This window comes from Lutjanus erythropterus, chromosome 8 (assembly GCF_056507025.1).
Source record: "Lutjanus erythropterus isolate fLutEry1 chromosome 8, fLutEry1.hap2, whole genome shotgun sequence".
Lineage (NCBI taxonomy): Eukaryota > Metazoa > Chordata > Actinopteri > Lutjaniformes > Lutjanidae > Lutjanus > Lutjanus erythropterus.
Genome location: NC_139324.1, coordinates 24,648,878 through 24,663,701, shown reverse-complemented (window position 1 = coordinate 24,663,701; position 14,824 = coordinate 24,648,878). Strand labels below are relative to the sequence as shown.

The 14,824-nt window shown below is 41.4% G+C and overlaps 1 protein-coding gene across 1 annotated transcript in view; it reads left to right on the top strand.

Moving 5' to 3' along the window:
- igsf3 (immunoglobulin superfamily, member 3) overlaps nucleotides 1-11,620 on the top strand; it is a 118,032-nt gene extending 106,412 nt beyond the window's left edge. Inside the window, exons 7-9 of the mRNA XM_084725002.1 lie at nucleotides 1,418-1,828; nucleotides 4,919-5,365; nucleotides 6,707-11,620. Coding sequence (XP_084581128.1) covers nucleotides 1,418-1,828; nucleotides 4,919-5,365; nucleotides 6,707-6,957 — 1,109 coding nt within the window. The 3' untranslated portion in view covers nucleotides 6,958-11,620. The remainder of the gene's footprint in view (nucleotides 1-1,417; nucleotides 1,829-4,918; nucleotides 5,366-6,706) is intronic.
- Nucleotides 11,621-14,824: the final 3,204 nt, after the last annotated feature.

Here is a 14,824-nt window from a genome sequence, read left to right as displayed (position 1 = left end):
TCTCATTATTTTGCTGTCGGCAGAACGCTTTAAAAACTCAAAACGGTGGTATTTGATGTCATGGGAGTGAGACTCACAATCGGCTATCCGTCTAGTGCATTTACAAACTCACATTCAAGCACTTAAGAAGAGTAAGAATCCTGTATGTTTGTGATACATACGTATTTGCAAAGTAAGTTTGTATTTACAAATTTATATACAATCAGTTATATTAAAAAACTGCCTTTGACAGGCTTCTTGTGCAAATTTACATCCAACAAGTGTCCTATGTATTTAATGGTTAAATTATCTGTGCTATTCTGACATTTCTGGGAAACATCATTCCTCTGATCCAAAAATAGGTGTTCCACTCTCATTGTAAAATAACATTCTGCAGTTGCATGCCTGCTGCTGAGATCAATTAAGTGAATTTGTTTCCCTAAATTGGGCTCAGCCAAGAAACAACTGTTGGCTCGCTGTCAGGGAAAATGCAACCAATCAAATTGTTATTGCCTGGTTTAAAGATTGTTAAAGTTGCTGATAGAGATGCTGGGTCTGTCAGTTCGAGTCAAAGAGGTTAGAAACTGCACTTTCTCAACACATAAATGGGGGATTGATTGACATTCATTGAAGCTCCATGGTATTTGTTTGAGTGTGTGTGATTATGATTGTTTGAGACAAATCTTCATTATCTAACGTCAAACTGAGTTGTTTCAAGATCTCTGGTAGTTGCAGGGTGCTCTAATTCATGTTCAAATAATGCTGAATGTAAAATACAGCAGGTGTTAAAGCTTGAAAAATGAACTAATCCTCCCCCGAAGCATTTGACAGTGGGCCCTGGTCGCGGTCACACCTGATGTACCTGCAGCTAATCCTATCCCACAACCGATGTCTGTGTAACCAATCCTGTCAGAGCACTCAGGGCGGCCTTAGCTCCCTCCTGACATCTCAGTCACACCTCTATATCATCTCCTCCCTCTCCTGTCTGCTCTCCTCCCGTCCTTGCTTGACTTTTTAAATGCGTTTCTTCTTCCTTCTCTTTGCTTTTCTTTTTGGCAGCCTGACAGACCCCCTGCCCTGCTTTTGTCTTGCTTCTTACCTAATTATATCCACAGCCCTGCTTCACAATCCACCCCCCTCTTCTTCACCCTTGTTCTGCATCTTATCTTACATTTCTGCTGTGATACCCACAGACCTCCCATCCTCTCCGCTTTGATTTGCCTGACATTTCCTCCTTCCTCATTCTTTCTCTTTGTCACCTGCCTCACCCTCCCACGCACTACTATCTTTTCCTGCCCTGCTGCCACCAAAAATAAACCCTGCTACAGGTCGTCTGTCACAAAACAGAAATTGCATTGTGTACCTGTCATCAGCTCCACGTTTTCCCGCACCCGAAGGAATGACTGTCTTCTCTTTCCTCTCTCCTGATTCTTTGCAGAGAGCAAGCTGCGAGTGCAAAAGACCAACCAGTCGCAGGTGTACCTGGAGGACAGTCGTGTCAGAATCAACTGCTCCATCACCTCCGAGACCAGCCAGGATTCCCAGCATGCTGTGCTGTGGTATGTGAGGCGCGCAACTGGGTCAGAGGCCGATGAGCTCCTGCTGAGGATCGAGCGCACGGGGGCCTTTGAGTATGGCGCCTACGCGGACGAGGAGAGGCTGCGACGGCGAGTGCAGGCCGAAAGGCTGTCGCCCCGTCTCTACGTGCTGACGCTGAACAGGGCGGAGAACAGCGACTCTGGGACGTATTACTGCCTGGTGGAAGAGTGGCTGAGCGACCCAGATGGAGCCTGGTATCGACTCTCCCGGGAGTCCTCCGGGTTCACGCAGGTTCTGGTCAGACAGCCAGGTGAGCAAGCGGTCAGAATTAACAAAATGCTTATTTATTCCCACTGCAGGGAAGCAGCTGCTGCCTCTTTAGCCCCACATGCTGTCCTGCTTCAGACCAGGTGAACGTTATTGACCCAAACCCCTCTCACTGTGCCTCCCACTCCCACATGACCTGCCCAAGCATCAAGGACATCTCACTCCTCTGACCTTACACCTGCCCCCAGGCAGAACTCAGGTGGCAAAAGATGGGTTGAAGTCATGCCAGCTGTCATGTGCCATGCCAGAGGGCAGAGCCTGGCTCACACTGAGATCCTGATCCTCTTGTCCTGTCCTCAAAAACATTGAAAGCACTCCATGACATGATGTACCTCCTGCTACCCAAACCCTGACATCCAGTCTTATGAGAGCTATCCTAAGTACAGTCCACCTCACATCTTCTTGACTGCATTTTCCAGAAGGCCCCACGATATGATATTATCATGATACTTAATCCACAATAGGATATTGTGACTTAAGTATCAAGTCAATATGAATACTGTGATAACATGAATTGAGATTTATTATCTTTTTCAGCTGCTAATTAGGAAAACTTTGTCAGCATCTGCTGATCTCACCAGAAGAAAGGCTTAGAGCCAGCCTTCATCGTCGTACCTGATCTGGTGGACACCAAGTCCAGCAAAGAAAGGTTGCAATATATTGCAATTTATTTAAGTTTGCTACTTTATGTTCCAAAATGCAAACTGTTACTTATTGTTAGTGTTCGTATCGTTCAGAACATGATGGTTTATGTTGACAGTTGTCAGTTTTGTGCTGATTCATAGTTTTATCCATAAGTGAAGTGGTTTGTACATTCCTTCATACCAACTGTATGTTTCACATGTAGTTTGGGAGTAGATCCCCTGAACTGAGTCTCATTATGTTGAGGCATTGATTATCACCACAACTAACAATCAGTGCAGCTCCAGTATTGACTGCATGCAGGCCCTTATTTCACACTGTCATTCATGATACTTAAAATAAATAAATAAATAAATAAATTACATCAGCATCAACCGGTCCTGAACAGTGCCAGTATCCACACGTTATTCATATAATAAAAGATTGATACTTGGCAACTGTGTATGGATACAATATTGCAAAGCAAAATATCACAATAGTACGCTGGATTATTTTGTTTTTTGTTTTTTGTTTTTTTTGTCCACCACTACAATTACCCCTTTGTCCATATTCTCTAACCACACACTTGTTTCCCCTCATCTACACTCAAACTCCATGCTCCCCAAATGCAAATAGATAATAACAACAACTCATTCATCCTTGACGTACCCTTTTTTTGTATGAATTTGTTGGACACACCGGCTGAAGGTGACTTTTTTCAGACGTCTGTGAGAGCAGTGTTCTTGTGCCAGGTGTCCTGTTTATAATGCAGAGTGAAATCCCTGGTATGGCAACTACTAGAACGTGAGGATTAAAACATCTGGTCAGAAGCCAGTGGGGCAAAGAAAACACATGTATTATATGTAGACTGTGAAGCTGACACTGCTTAACCATTTAATAGAGCTGTAGCATCCATATGAACGCAGAGTTCTGTGAATATGTGCAGATTATATTATAATAGACTATATTTTCCTTGATATTGCTTCCTCTCATGCTTTAGTTTTACCTTTGATTCAAGAAGTTAACACATGGTTGTGTGTACGGAAGCTTTGGAAGGGGCCTTGGTTATTATTAAACACTAAAAGTATATTATTCATAAGGATATAGGTTTTACTTTTAATGATACATAAACATCTACATATGATGAATAGAAAATGCTGTATAAACATCATGGATATTCATTAGGGTGCTAAAAAATGCATTCACCTAGGAAGTCATCCAGAAATCTGCTTGTCGGAGAAGAGATGAGGAGAGATGTATGCCAGCACTCGCTTTTTTTTCCCCTGCTCTCCTGCTGTCCTTTCTGCTTCTCATTTTGCTTTAACAAGAAGAACGTTCCAAACTGTGTGTGAGAAGAGCCTGAGCAAGCCAGGTCTTTGCTGCCATTTTTTTTTTTTAACTGCAGTGGAACTGGGTCATTGTACCACCCCTGAAGGGTTGTAGCATACCCATGCAGACAGACAGACAGACAGACAGACAGACAGACAGACAGACAGACGCTAGCCTTGGGGCTGGATCTAACCTTGCTGGAAAGCTGAAAGGCTGGTGATAGCTGTGGGCTGGCAGCACTGTGGGATTTATTTATTTTTGACTCTCTTTTTTTGTACATTTTGAAAGTTTGGTGTCCCTGTTTTGCAGAATTATTTGCTGTTTTGTGGTGTTAATTTGGAGTTTGAATCAGGCCTGAAACCAGAGATACTGTAGTTTTGTATTTTTATTTATTTTAATTTATTTTTCAATTAATTTTACTTTCTATTAGTTGATAGAGTGGTTTGGTCATTTCCAAAATGTTTACTTTTAATTAGGGCTGCAGAACTTTTCACAATCAAAATCACAGTATGGTCAAGAGCAACATCCAAATTGCAGGACCAGAAATCACAATATTTTTGAAAAAGGAAAAATGCATGAGAAAACTTCATTATAATGAAGTACCATAGTGCTGCAGTGATGTATAATAGCCTTGGCTGCAAGCAGCAATTATCTAATTATCTATTATCTAATAACCTGATTATTTTCACAACTGCTTTACGTATAATATGTCAGAAAATAGTGAGAAATGCCTACCACAATGTCAAGCCAAGTTGACATCTTTAAATTGCTTGTTTCATCTGATCAACAGTCCAAAACCCCGAAATACTCAGATTGCCGTTATACAATCACATGATCCTCACATATGAGAAGTCTGAATCTGCTTGACAAATGGCTCAATTACTTGATTTTTTTTTAAATATTTTTTTGACTTTTTCAACAGGCAACTAGTCCATGAATTGACAAATCATCTCAACTCTAGTTTAAATCAACTTCTGAAAAATCTGCAGTTCATGTATAGTGAGTAAACATTGTGACACGTTTGTTCTATCAATAGGCCCCAAGAACTACTAAACATGTCGATACATATCCACTTTTTCTGCCCTCATCTTTTTCTTTTTCTTATCTTTTTGAAACTTCACAGAGGTCCGATTGCAGGTGGAGGAACTGGAGTCAAACGTGACTGTGGAAGAGTCCGGTTCTATCCGACTGGGCTGTAGCATTCCTTCGCAGTCATCCCGAGACTCCCGCTTCTCCGTGTCCTGGTACGTTGAGCGTTCCGAAGACGAGGACGAAGACGACCAGCCGGGCGATGAAGAGAAAGAGCGGGAGTGCGTGTTCTCCATCGGCCATGATGCCGTTTTTGGAAACGGAAACTGCAGCCCCAGAGAGGAGGCGGGGCCCAATTCCCGCCTGCAGTTTGAGAGGATGACCTCTGACCAGTACAGCCTCACCATTCAAGGAGCACGGCCAACAGACGCAGGTCGATACTACTGCCATGTAGAGGAGTGGCTGCTCAACCCTCGAAATGCATGGTACCGCCTGACCACCAACAACTCTGGGTTCACTACCGTCAATGTGCTGCAACAAGGTAAGTCCTTGATTAACCCCTTTGAGCTTCTCTGAATGAAAATGAGCACAGTGATAGATGCATGTTTCAATGGTTGTCTTATACTTTATTATATTATATTAATATTGTATTATACAATAATGGCAACTGAAGACTAGAGTCAGTGCTACAGAAACTTCCTAACTTGCAGACCCTGTCTTAACTGTTTGGTAACCATGATAGTTGGGTCTAGGAACTGATTCAGGAAAAAAGCCATCACAGAGGAATGTTTAATCATGAACCGATTACTTGCTTTTAAGAATTAACTGATTAAAAATGTATTTATTTATAATGAATCCATAGTATAGAAATGACAATAATTGTGCCTCATTTGACACAGTTTTGTCTGGCAGAACCATTTGCTCAATCGGGAAACTTAAAAGTCAACTTATGAGGAAAAAATAAATTTTATCATATCATATTAATCATAAATGATTTGCCTGATCAATAGATTAATAGACTATTAGTGTTTTCAACTATTGGTTCAGGTCTTTGGACTTCTCTGCAGATGTTATCAAAACCTCTTACTCATCTTGAAGTGCACATTGTTGTTTTTGTTCCATTTTTGTTCCAATGAGAAAAGCCAATGGTTACAAAGTTGATTGGCTAGGTAAGTATTTGAGTATTTAGGATTTCCTAACCTGAAATATGATCGTAATAATTTTCCTAAGATAAGATAGGATTGCTAAAATTAGTCAGGATTTGCTTCTGTAATACCTAAAAATCCTATTTTATCTTATTCATGTCTTAACTTAAGAAAGGAAGTTCTTGTAATACAGCCTCAGTCTCAATCTTTGCAGACAGCACAAGATGTCATTAACTGATGCGTCTTTGGATGTTTTGTTTTGCAGTATATATATATATGTTGTCATATTGTCCATTCCTAATATGTCCTCTGTGCTACAATGCATGTAACCAGAGGACATTATTGACCAATTAAGGAGCTCTCGGACACTATATATGTCATCCCAGCCTTGTATGATCTGACTTACCCACTCAAAGTATTTATTTTGAAGATAGGAACAGTTAGAGGGAGAGCAAGAGATGTCCACCCACTGCTGAGCAATAATTCTGAGTGATTCATGTTGTCAAAAGCAGTTCTCGGATCTCAAGATGTCAGATAGATTCATTCATCACTGTGAAAAAATTACATAAATTTAATTTTCTTTTATTTAATTTTCCTTTAATTTATTCTCCTCCATGCTAAAAGAGTCATGAAAACCAAAATAAAATTTTTTAGCCCATAGTTTTCTTCAGGACCTCACCGAGGAAGGTGTTCTGCGTCTGTGAAAAACTTTTGATTTGTGTCTTCTCTGTCAACAGTGTCCACCCTCCAGTCAGTGGTGTGCTCCAACGACTCCCTCTTCTACTTCGTCTTCTTCTACCCCTTCCCCATCTTCGGCATCCTCCTCATCGCCGTGCTGCTGGTGCGCTACAAGAGCCGCAACAACAGCAAGAGCCAAGAAGGCAAAAACGGCGCCCCCCTCCTGTGGATTAAAGAACCTCACCTCAGTTACTCTCCCACCTGTCTGGATCCACCTGCACTCAGCCTACACCCCGGCTCCGTCGACTAAGCGAGGGTCAGACCCCTCTTCGCCTCGCGCACATCGCGGATCCAGCCAACACAATGCCAGGGAGCAGATCTGGACTCCACCTTCAGACTTTACTGTCGTTCACTGCTGTGTCGAATTAGTCAATCAGTTGATCAGTTTAAAAATTCCTACCCTGGTGGCTGCCTGTTTTATGTGTGTTTTGGTGTGTGTGTGTGTGCGTGTGTGCGCGTGTGTGTGCTAGAATGGGTGTGCCATGTTAGCACGATAAATTGTGTGAGTGTGATTTGAAGGTCAAGAGAGTATCACGAGCCTCTCTCATTTCTGTTTTCTTTGTGAAACTTAATCTCATAGCTGCATTCTGATTTTTGTTACTCTGAATATTTGTCTATTTTTCAAAAGAGAAAAAAAAAAAAAAAACACCGCGCACATGGAGATCACTGGCCAATCCGGGAAGAACATTTAAGAGAAGGAACTCTGTAATCGACTCTGGCACTGAGTGGATGCCAAAAAAAAAAAAAAGTCTCCGCACTCATCCAAGAGCAGCCACAGCCTGGCCCACTATGTTGGTTGCCATAGTGATTCTCTGCGCCCACTGACTCCGTAGCTGATGACTTGGTTGCCAGCCTGCATAGAGACAAAGGCAAGGACACACAAGTCTGTGTCCTAAGTGAGGATGTGTGTATGTGTGTTGGCCCACCTGCCTGCACAATGAATTTGCCTTGGCAGACAGAAACAGGTCCTCGCGCGCCACTTTAACACTGCCAGACACTCTGGCCTTAGAGGGAGACTGCTCCGCTCTCCTCTTCTACCCTCTTCCTCTCTGAACACAGACAGCGAGAGAAGGAGAAGGAGGAATGTCGGAAATGATGGAGAATTAATGAAACAGTCGCCTCCTGCTGAAGATCTATGTACTTCAAGTTTTTTTTTTTTTTTCTTCAGTGCCAAGACCTCCTTATTTCCACTCTGTCCTCTGCAGCTAATGTTTGAAGTTCGAAAGAGAGCAGGGGGGGAAAGCTGATTGGTACTGAGGCAGATTGTAAATATGTCTGCTCACCTCCTGCTGTGTCTTTATGGGCCTTGTGGGCAATTTTTACACTCATGTTAAATCAGTTGAATTGTCCTGCTTAAATTACACAGCGGAGGTTTTTGACAGAAATTAATTCTTGCACATTTCTTTAAGTTGCCCAGTGTGACCACCCCATCCTGTCTTTAAAAGATATTAGAAGCTCAAACGATCCATATTAGTTTAGAAGAAGACTTTTGATTTGTTAAGAGCCACACTGAAGATTACCAATGTGTAGACATGTCGTGAAACACTCCAAAAATGTTAGCTGCACATTATAAGAAAACAAACTAATGGGCGTGGGCAGATGTTTGACTTTTGTGTTTATTTTAAAGATTTTTCTATTTATTGTTTTATACTACTTTGCATAGCTTTGTAAGATTTTTCTTTTTGCTTTGAAATTCTCTAAGAACTGTGCTGCTTGTGTTGCCAGGCAACTGCACCAAGCAGATTATGTCAATAGGCTGTGTGTTGGCAATGTGGTAGATGTAGAAATGCTAGATTTGTCCTGCGCATTGCAGTCTGTAGCATTTCATACCAGATTGTCAAGTTTGGTCAGTGTCAAAACACTGTATATCTATACCTATAATGAAAATTACTGTGGCTTTACATGTACAATAGTTGAACAGACGAGTCACAAAAATGAATTCACTTAATGCTTTCTGCTTGAGTCGCGTTTATTTAGTGATATGTGATGTAACACCTAGGTAGGATGTTTGATCAAAGCCAGCTGAAGCTGAACTGTTGAAACGTCTTCTAATCGTGGATTCTAGCTGAGGGCGTCGTCCTCGGCTCCCCTGACACAAGGCAGAAGGGTTGAAAATCTGTGTCACCTTCCCTGGAATGCAACTGCCAGGAGAGAGGTGTGAAATCCTCTACACCCGACCCGGTCCTAACCCTTTCACTGCCACACTGGACATGGAAAACTTTTGAAAAACCTTGACATTGTTGTCTCAATCGTGTCAACATGTATATTGCATGACAATACTGCAGGAGGAACTTTGATGTTTTGTAAACTTTGAACTCTTTGAGCATTGTGTTTGTGTGACAGAGCAGTGCCCAAACCTACCCCCCCCACCCCCCGACCCTACCCCATCCCCAACCTCCTGAGCCAAGAGTCAACACAAAGCCCTCGTCATTTACAATATCTGACTGCCAATTCCAGATGCCCTTTGAACCTGTGAAGTAATCTATTTCAAGAATGGGTGTTGTGGAGATTGTGTTTGATATTATTGCTCATATGTGTCTTTTTAATGCTTCGCTTTTATGCAGCACCTCATTAAACAGATTTCTGTCAAAAAAGAACTAAAAGTACATAGCTGATCCTGACAAAAGCCACGAGTTCTAAAATTTCAACCTCCTCTGCTGTTTTTCAAGTTTTAGCCAGTCCATTTAAAGTAGACCACACCATTTCAGATGGAGTAAAGCTGGTGATAAAAGTCAGAGGAGTTGTAAATTCAGCTACAACTAAATGTCTTCTATTAGTTTCATGTCTACTCATGATTAACCTTGTATTTACAAGTGTTTTCACAACAGTGACATTGATGTGGATAAATAATCTTTAGCAGAGAATTGGCATAGTGTGTAGATCCAAACTCAGTTGTTTACAAGGTGCCGGACAAAAGCAGCACACAATGGAAAAAGATAAGTAGTATACAAAGTGAGTATTGCAAGTAGTTAAAGGGAAAATTCAGTCCTTTTTCACGTGGATCACCTGTGTTGAGGGTAAATGCAGTCAAATGAACCTGTAAATTCCTCAGTGTGTGCTATATTGACGGAGAAAGCTGAGTTTTTCTGCTGCAAAACCTGTTGTTCTTCCTGCATCCGATGATGTCACAGTGATGTCACTGTATGCAGGAGAACTACAGGCAATTTCAGCTTGGATTTCTATGGCACTTTTACTCCGGGTAGGAGCCAAAGTGCGCCCAACCTGCCTTGAAGCAGGTTGCGGTGACATCTCGACGTCCACAGCCAACCTGTGATGACCCCCTTTTCTCCCCTTCAAATAACCATGTGTTGCAATTGAACTCCTGTCTGTGCAGGAGAGCAGAGAGAAAGAGGTTTTTAAAAGTCTTTGTGTGTTCACCTCTCAGTACTTTTGTAGCTTCTAACTAAAGCTTGCAGTTTAGTCTCTCTCCTGCTGCTGTTTGTACTTTTAGTTTTCTGCTTTATTTTACTATTTCATGTTCACTTTCAGTCAGATAGGAGTTGTGTTAAGTTACCGCTGATGAAAACCCATTTCCTGATTTTGCTGCTTCATAATAAAAGCATTTAAATAACAAAAACGGGGGAATTTTATTGTGGAGAATTCACAGGAAATTGAGTGTTGATTTGCAGTTTTACAGCTGCATTGCTCGAACTGCTAACCTTGTCTTCAGTTCAAAGACAGGTAAGGTAATGCAACATGGGCGTGGCCATCAGAAGCTTGTACACGATGCGTCCTGGTACATGTGGGCACTGCCGGCATGGCTCTGCGAGCAGGAGAACTCCACTTTCTTGGTCAATATAGCACACACTGAGGGATTTAATGCCTCAATTTACTACTTTTGCAATCAACACAGATTGGACATCCACATGAAAAGTGCCAAATTTTCTCTTTAATGAGGCAACAGTTGCACAATCAAAGTCCTTGTTAGCCAAACTTCCATGATGGAGAAAAACAGAAAATGACAACTTTAACAGAAGAACTTGTAGAACACAACGCATAAAAATTCCCATAAACCAAAAGTGATCCACTATATACATAAACTCACATGGAAACTATGCTAAAATTAGCTAAATGCAGGGTATATATACTATATAATACACATTTTTGACAAATGTACAACTATAGAAATATGTACAATATTGTGATTGTGCATGAGAAAAATGAATTTGTAAATAGTCATTAATTATTTGTGATCTCCTCGTTGTAAGCAGGGTTGTCATTTTCTCTGTATATATGGCCTGTTTTACTTACACATGGATGTTTGCCACAACAACAAAGACCCTGGTGGTCCAAATGTTGTCTCATTAAACTGCAATATTCAGTGTGTGGACTACCTCTCTTCCTGCATGTAAACAGTCTTTAGCCTCCTGTTGCTATTTGATGTGACTTGCCAGTTCAAGTCAAAGGTACATAGAGTATATCAAAACTGCAGGACATCCCTTCTGTGCATTTTCAAGCCCCACTATCACCAGGAATAATTGATGGAGCTGTTGGAAATGTCTTACGCGATTTGACAGTAATGGTCGCATATCTTATTGACTTGCATTTGCGTTGGCAGTAAACACTAATAGGGAGCTGATTTCAGTTTTTCATGAGCAAAACTACGGGAGCTTGTTTGCTGGTTGAATGATTGCCTTTTATAAATCTTGAACATTCCCAGAGATGAGGATTGTGTAAGTGGTGCCACTGAACAGCTGCTTCAGGTTCAGTGTGTAAATCACACAATCCTCGACTTGATTCATGCAAAATGTATTTAATCTTTCTAGACTTGAGCCAGGAAGTGCAGGGTGTGGTCGCGGCGTGTGTGGTGTCACGGTGTTGCCGCCATCACTGGGACTCTGAATGGTATTTATTTTTTTGTAGTAAAAATATGAATACCATCCATAGCTGCCTCCCAAGATTCCTCCAGACGTTCTGACAGTGTTGTAGCTGCGTTTTGAGGGCTGCATGTATTGGCTGTGTGCTGGCTCCAGATTTAGGTGTAAAATAGTTTGTGGTGATGTTTTCAGTTCAGCCAGTGATGCTTTTTTTTCAGTGATGTATTTTTATATGACCATGTTTTTTTTCTTTTGTTATTCTATCGAATAGTTGCCATCGTGACCATTAAAAAGGCACTTTGCTATTGTCAGTTTATTGCAATAAAATACATTCAGTGCATCTTCCTGTTTTCCTTTCCACCATATGCATTTTGCAGTATTTAGACAAATTAATAAAGTTCACCCTAAAATCCAAAATACATATTTTTCCTCTAGCCTTTAGTGCTGTGCTATCTAGATTGTTTTGGTGTGAGCTGCTGAGTTTTGGACATGTCACTCATAGAGATGTTTGCCTTCTCTTGAATATAATGGAACAGGATGACACTCAGCTTATGGTGCTCAAAGTGCCAAAGAAATGCATTTGAAAAATTCAACACCAGTGTCTATTTCCATAAATTAGGTTTAGATCAAGGTATTATGATATACCAGGGTATTAAGACATCTCAGTGGTAAAATTTTCAATACTGTCCTAAATAGAGATGCTCCTCTTTCTGTTAAACTGAGAGAGATACTGTATTGAGGTGCACAGCACACACCACCAGAGATCTGTCTGTCTATTGATGGATAAGGCAGCACAGCTGAACAAAGGAACATGGCATCTGTGGGATAAAATTGCTGGAGTAACGTAACAAAGAAAAATACCTCTGTACTGGGAGTATTTCGGATTTATTCCTGATGATAAAGGTAAGCTAACAAACACCACAGACTTCTTATTATTATATCGTAGTGTGTGTGTTACTTAAGCGAGCGTGAGAGAGTGTGAATGCCAGACTAAGTATTGTCTATGTTGGCAGAGAGTGAATGAATTTGCATTGAGCAGAAGAAAAGGTGAACTGTGAAGTTGCAAGTCTTGCAGTAAATGTACAGTTTAGGTTTGAATTTGTCAATGAATAAACGCTGCAGTTTCACAGACCAAAGCAGAGCTCCTGTGTGTGTGTTTGTGTGCGTGTTGTTTCACTGCTGGAATAGTGTTGCTAAGATGATTAGCTCTGGACATGTGAAGAGCTTCAGGCCTTCCTCTAGGAACTACTTTCTTTCTAGTAGAACAGTATATTCTACTGCAGAAAGTAGAACCAGTAAATTCTTCCATAGAATGAAAATAGTTCTGTGAAACTGCTCTCAACAGGGTCTGTGGATTATCTTGATTAACTGCATCATGATTTCTGTAAAGAAACATTGCTGTTGAGTTTTTCAAATGTTTGTGGGGTGCTTTGAACACTACAAGCCAAGTGCCATCTAGTTCCATTAAATTTGACAGAAGAAAGAATTTCCACAGTTGATATCTCCAGAACTCAACAACTCACACCAAAACATTCTAGATGGATAAGTAGCACTGCAGGTAAGATGAAACATGTACTTTCGGTGTTGGATCGAACTGTCCCTGTAAAACAACATATTGATTCTGTTGTCTTGCAACAACTATGAGCACCCTTCCCAACCATCTAGTTCTGCTTTAACCAATAAACTTAAGGTTAATGCCCTGCTGCAGCAGGGTCTTCTTGCGTAGGCGTGTTTTCGACCTCTGAGCCCTTCAACAGTGTGAGGGTTTATTTACTCTGAATGTTCAGCTGTGTGTGTGTGTGTGTGTGTGTGTGTGTGTGTGTTTGAGTTGAGGAGCGAGAAGGAGTGGGTCAGCATGTCAGAGGATAAATGATGCTTAGAGGGCCTTCTACAAGTTAACCAGGCACTTTTTTGACAGCCTCAGCAAATCACATCTCACCATTCATAAGTCATCCAATGCATATGGACTTTCTCACTCTTTCTCATACATACACACATAACTTCTGAGCAGAGAACTGCAGTCTTCCACCAGTCCATGCCATTCGTAAACTTCTCTCCGACTCCTTCTCCCATGAATTCATATTAATGCACACATACCCAATGAAGCCAAGAACAAATGCTGCCACCCGTTCCATAAATCACCGTGACACGAAGGGAAAACAGCATTCGCTATGAGAAAAATCATAGTTTGGTGTTTGCTTGTGGAGTCACTGGATCGTTTTCGGGGTGCTGTGATGCATGCCGGTTCCTCCGCAAGAGCTTTTGGTCGACTCTTGACAAAACAATCCGTCTTGACTGAAAGAGCCCCCACACTCAAAGATCTATTGATGCTGCTGGCACTGATAGCAGGCGCACTGATATTGCTGATGTTATTGTCAGCCAGCTCTGTCACAACTTCACAGGATGCAAAAACAGTGAATCCTCCCCCTTTGAGCACTATCTTCCTGTCCCACTTTCTCCCTGATTTTTGTTCTCTGTCTCCACTTTTCTCAAGCGCACACACACCCTGTGAGGAAAGATCTGTTTTGCATAAAAGTAAGCAACACTCACAAATCCATAGTCCTCGCTATGCAGACACCAGAGGGCACACATGGACAGACAGTACTTAACGATCCAGAGCAGCAGGGCAGCGTTCAGGCAAATAGATTATGATTTATTACCAGTGAGAGAGGAAGCGCTGAAAAGAATGCAAAGACAGGACAGGACATTTCTTCTCCTGCCTCCATTGTGGTGGGCTTGAGTGCATCACAAGGACAGTGAGAGAAATCTGTGAAGGTTGGTGCAGATCAGCAGTATACAGGTGTGAATATCAGAAGGAAATGTTGCTTGTGTGCAAAAATATGTTGATTTACCAATATGCAATGCTCTGCATAGACTATGTATACTCAACAAAAATACAAATTTTTGTTTTCGCTCCCATTTTTCATGAGATGATGTGATATATCTAAGATTCTTTAATGCCCATAAAAGGTTTATTTCTCTCAAATGTTGTTCATGCAATAGTTCGTGTTAGGGAGCATTTCACATCCACAAAAAGCAACATGAAAAAACAATTAGCAGCATCCACGGTCATTATTTACTTGGCCTCAGACAAGGCTGACCGTTCACGCAGTTTTTCTTTACGGTCTGTCAGTAATACATTAGTCCAGCATCGCCCCGGCCTGTGTAGCCACATTAGCAACATGCTTTCACAAAGTTCAACAGTATAACCTACAGACTAAACAATAAATCATCATAAAACAGGCAAACCTTACAGCCTTAAACTTTGAAGTTGGATCACAAAAAGCTGGTATTTATCCA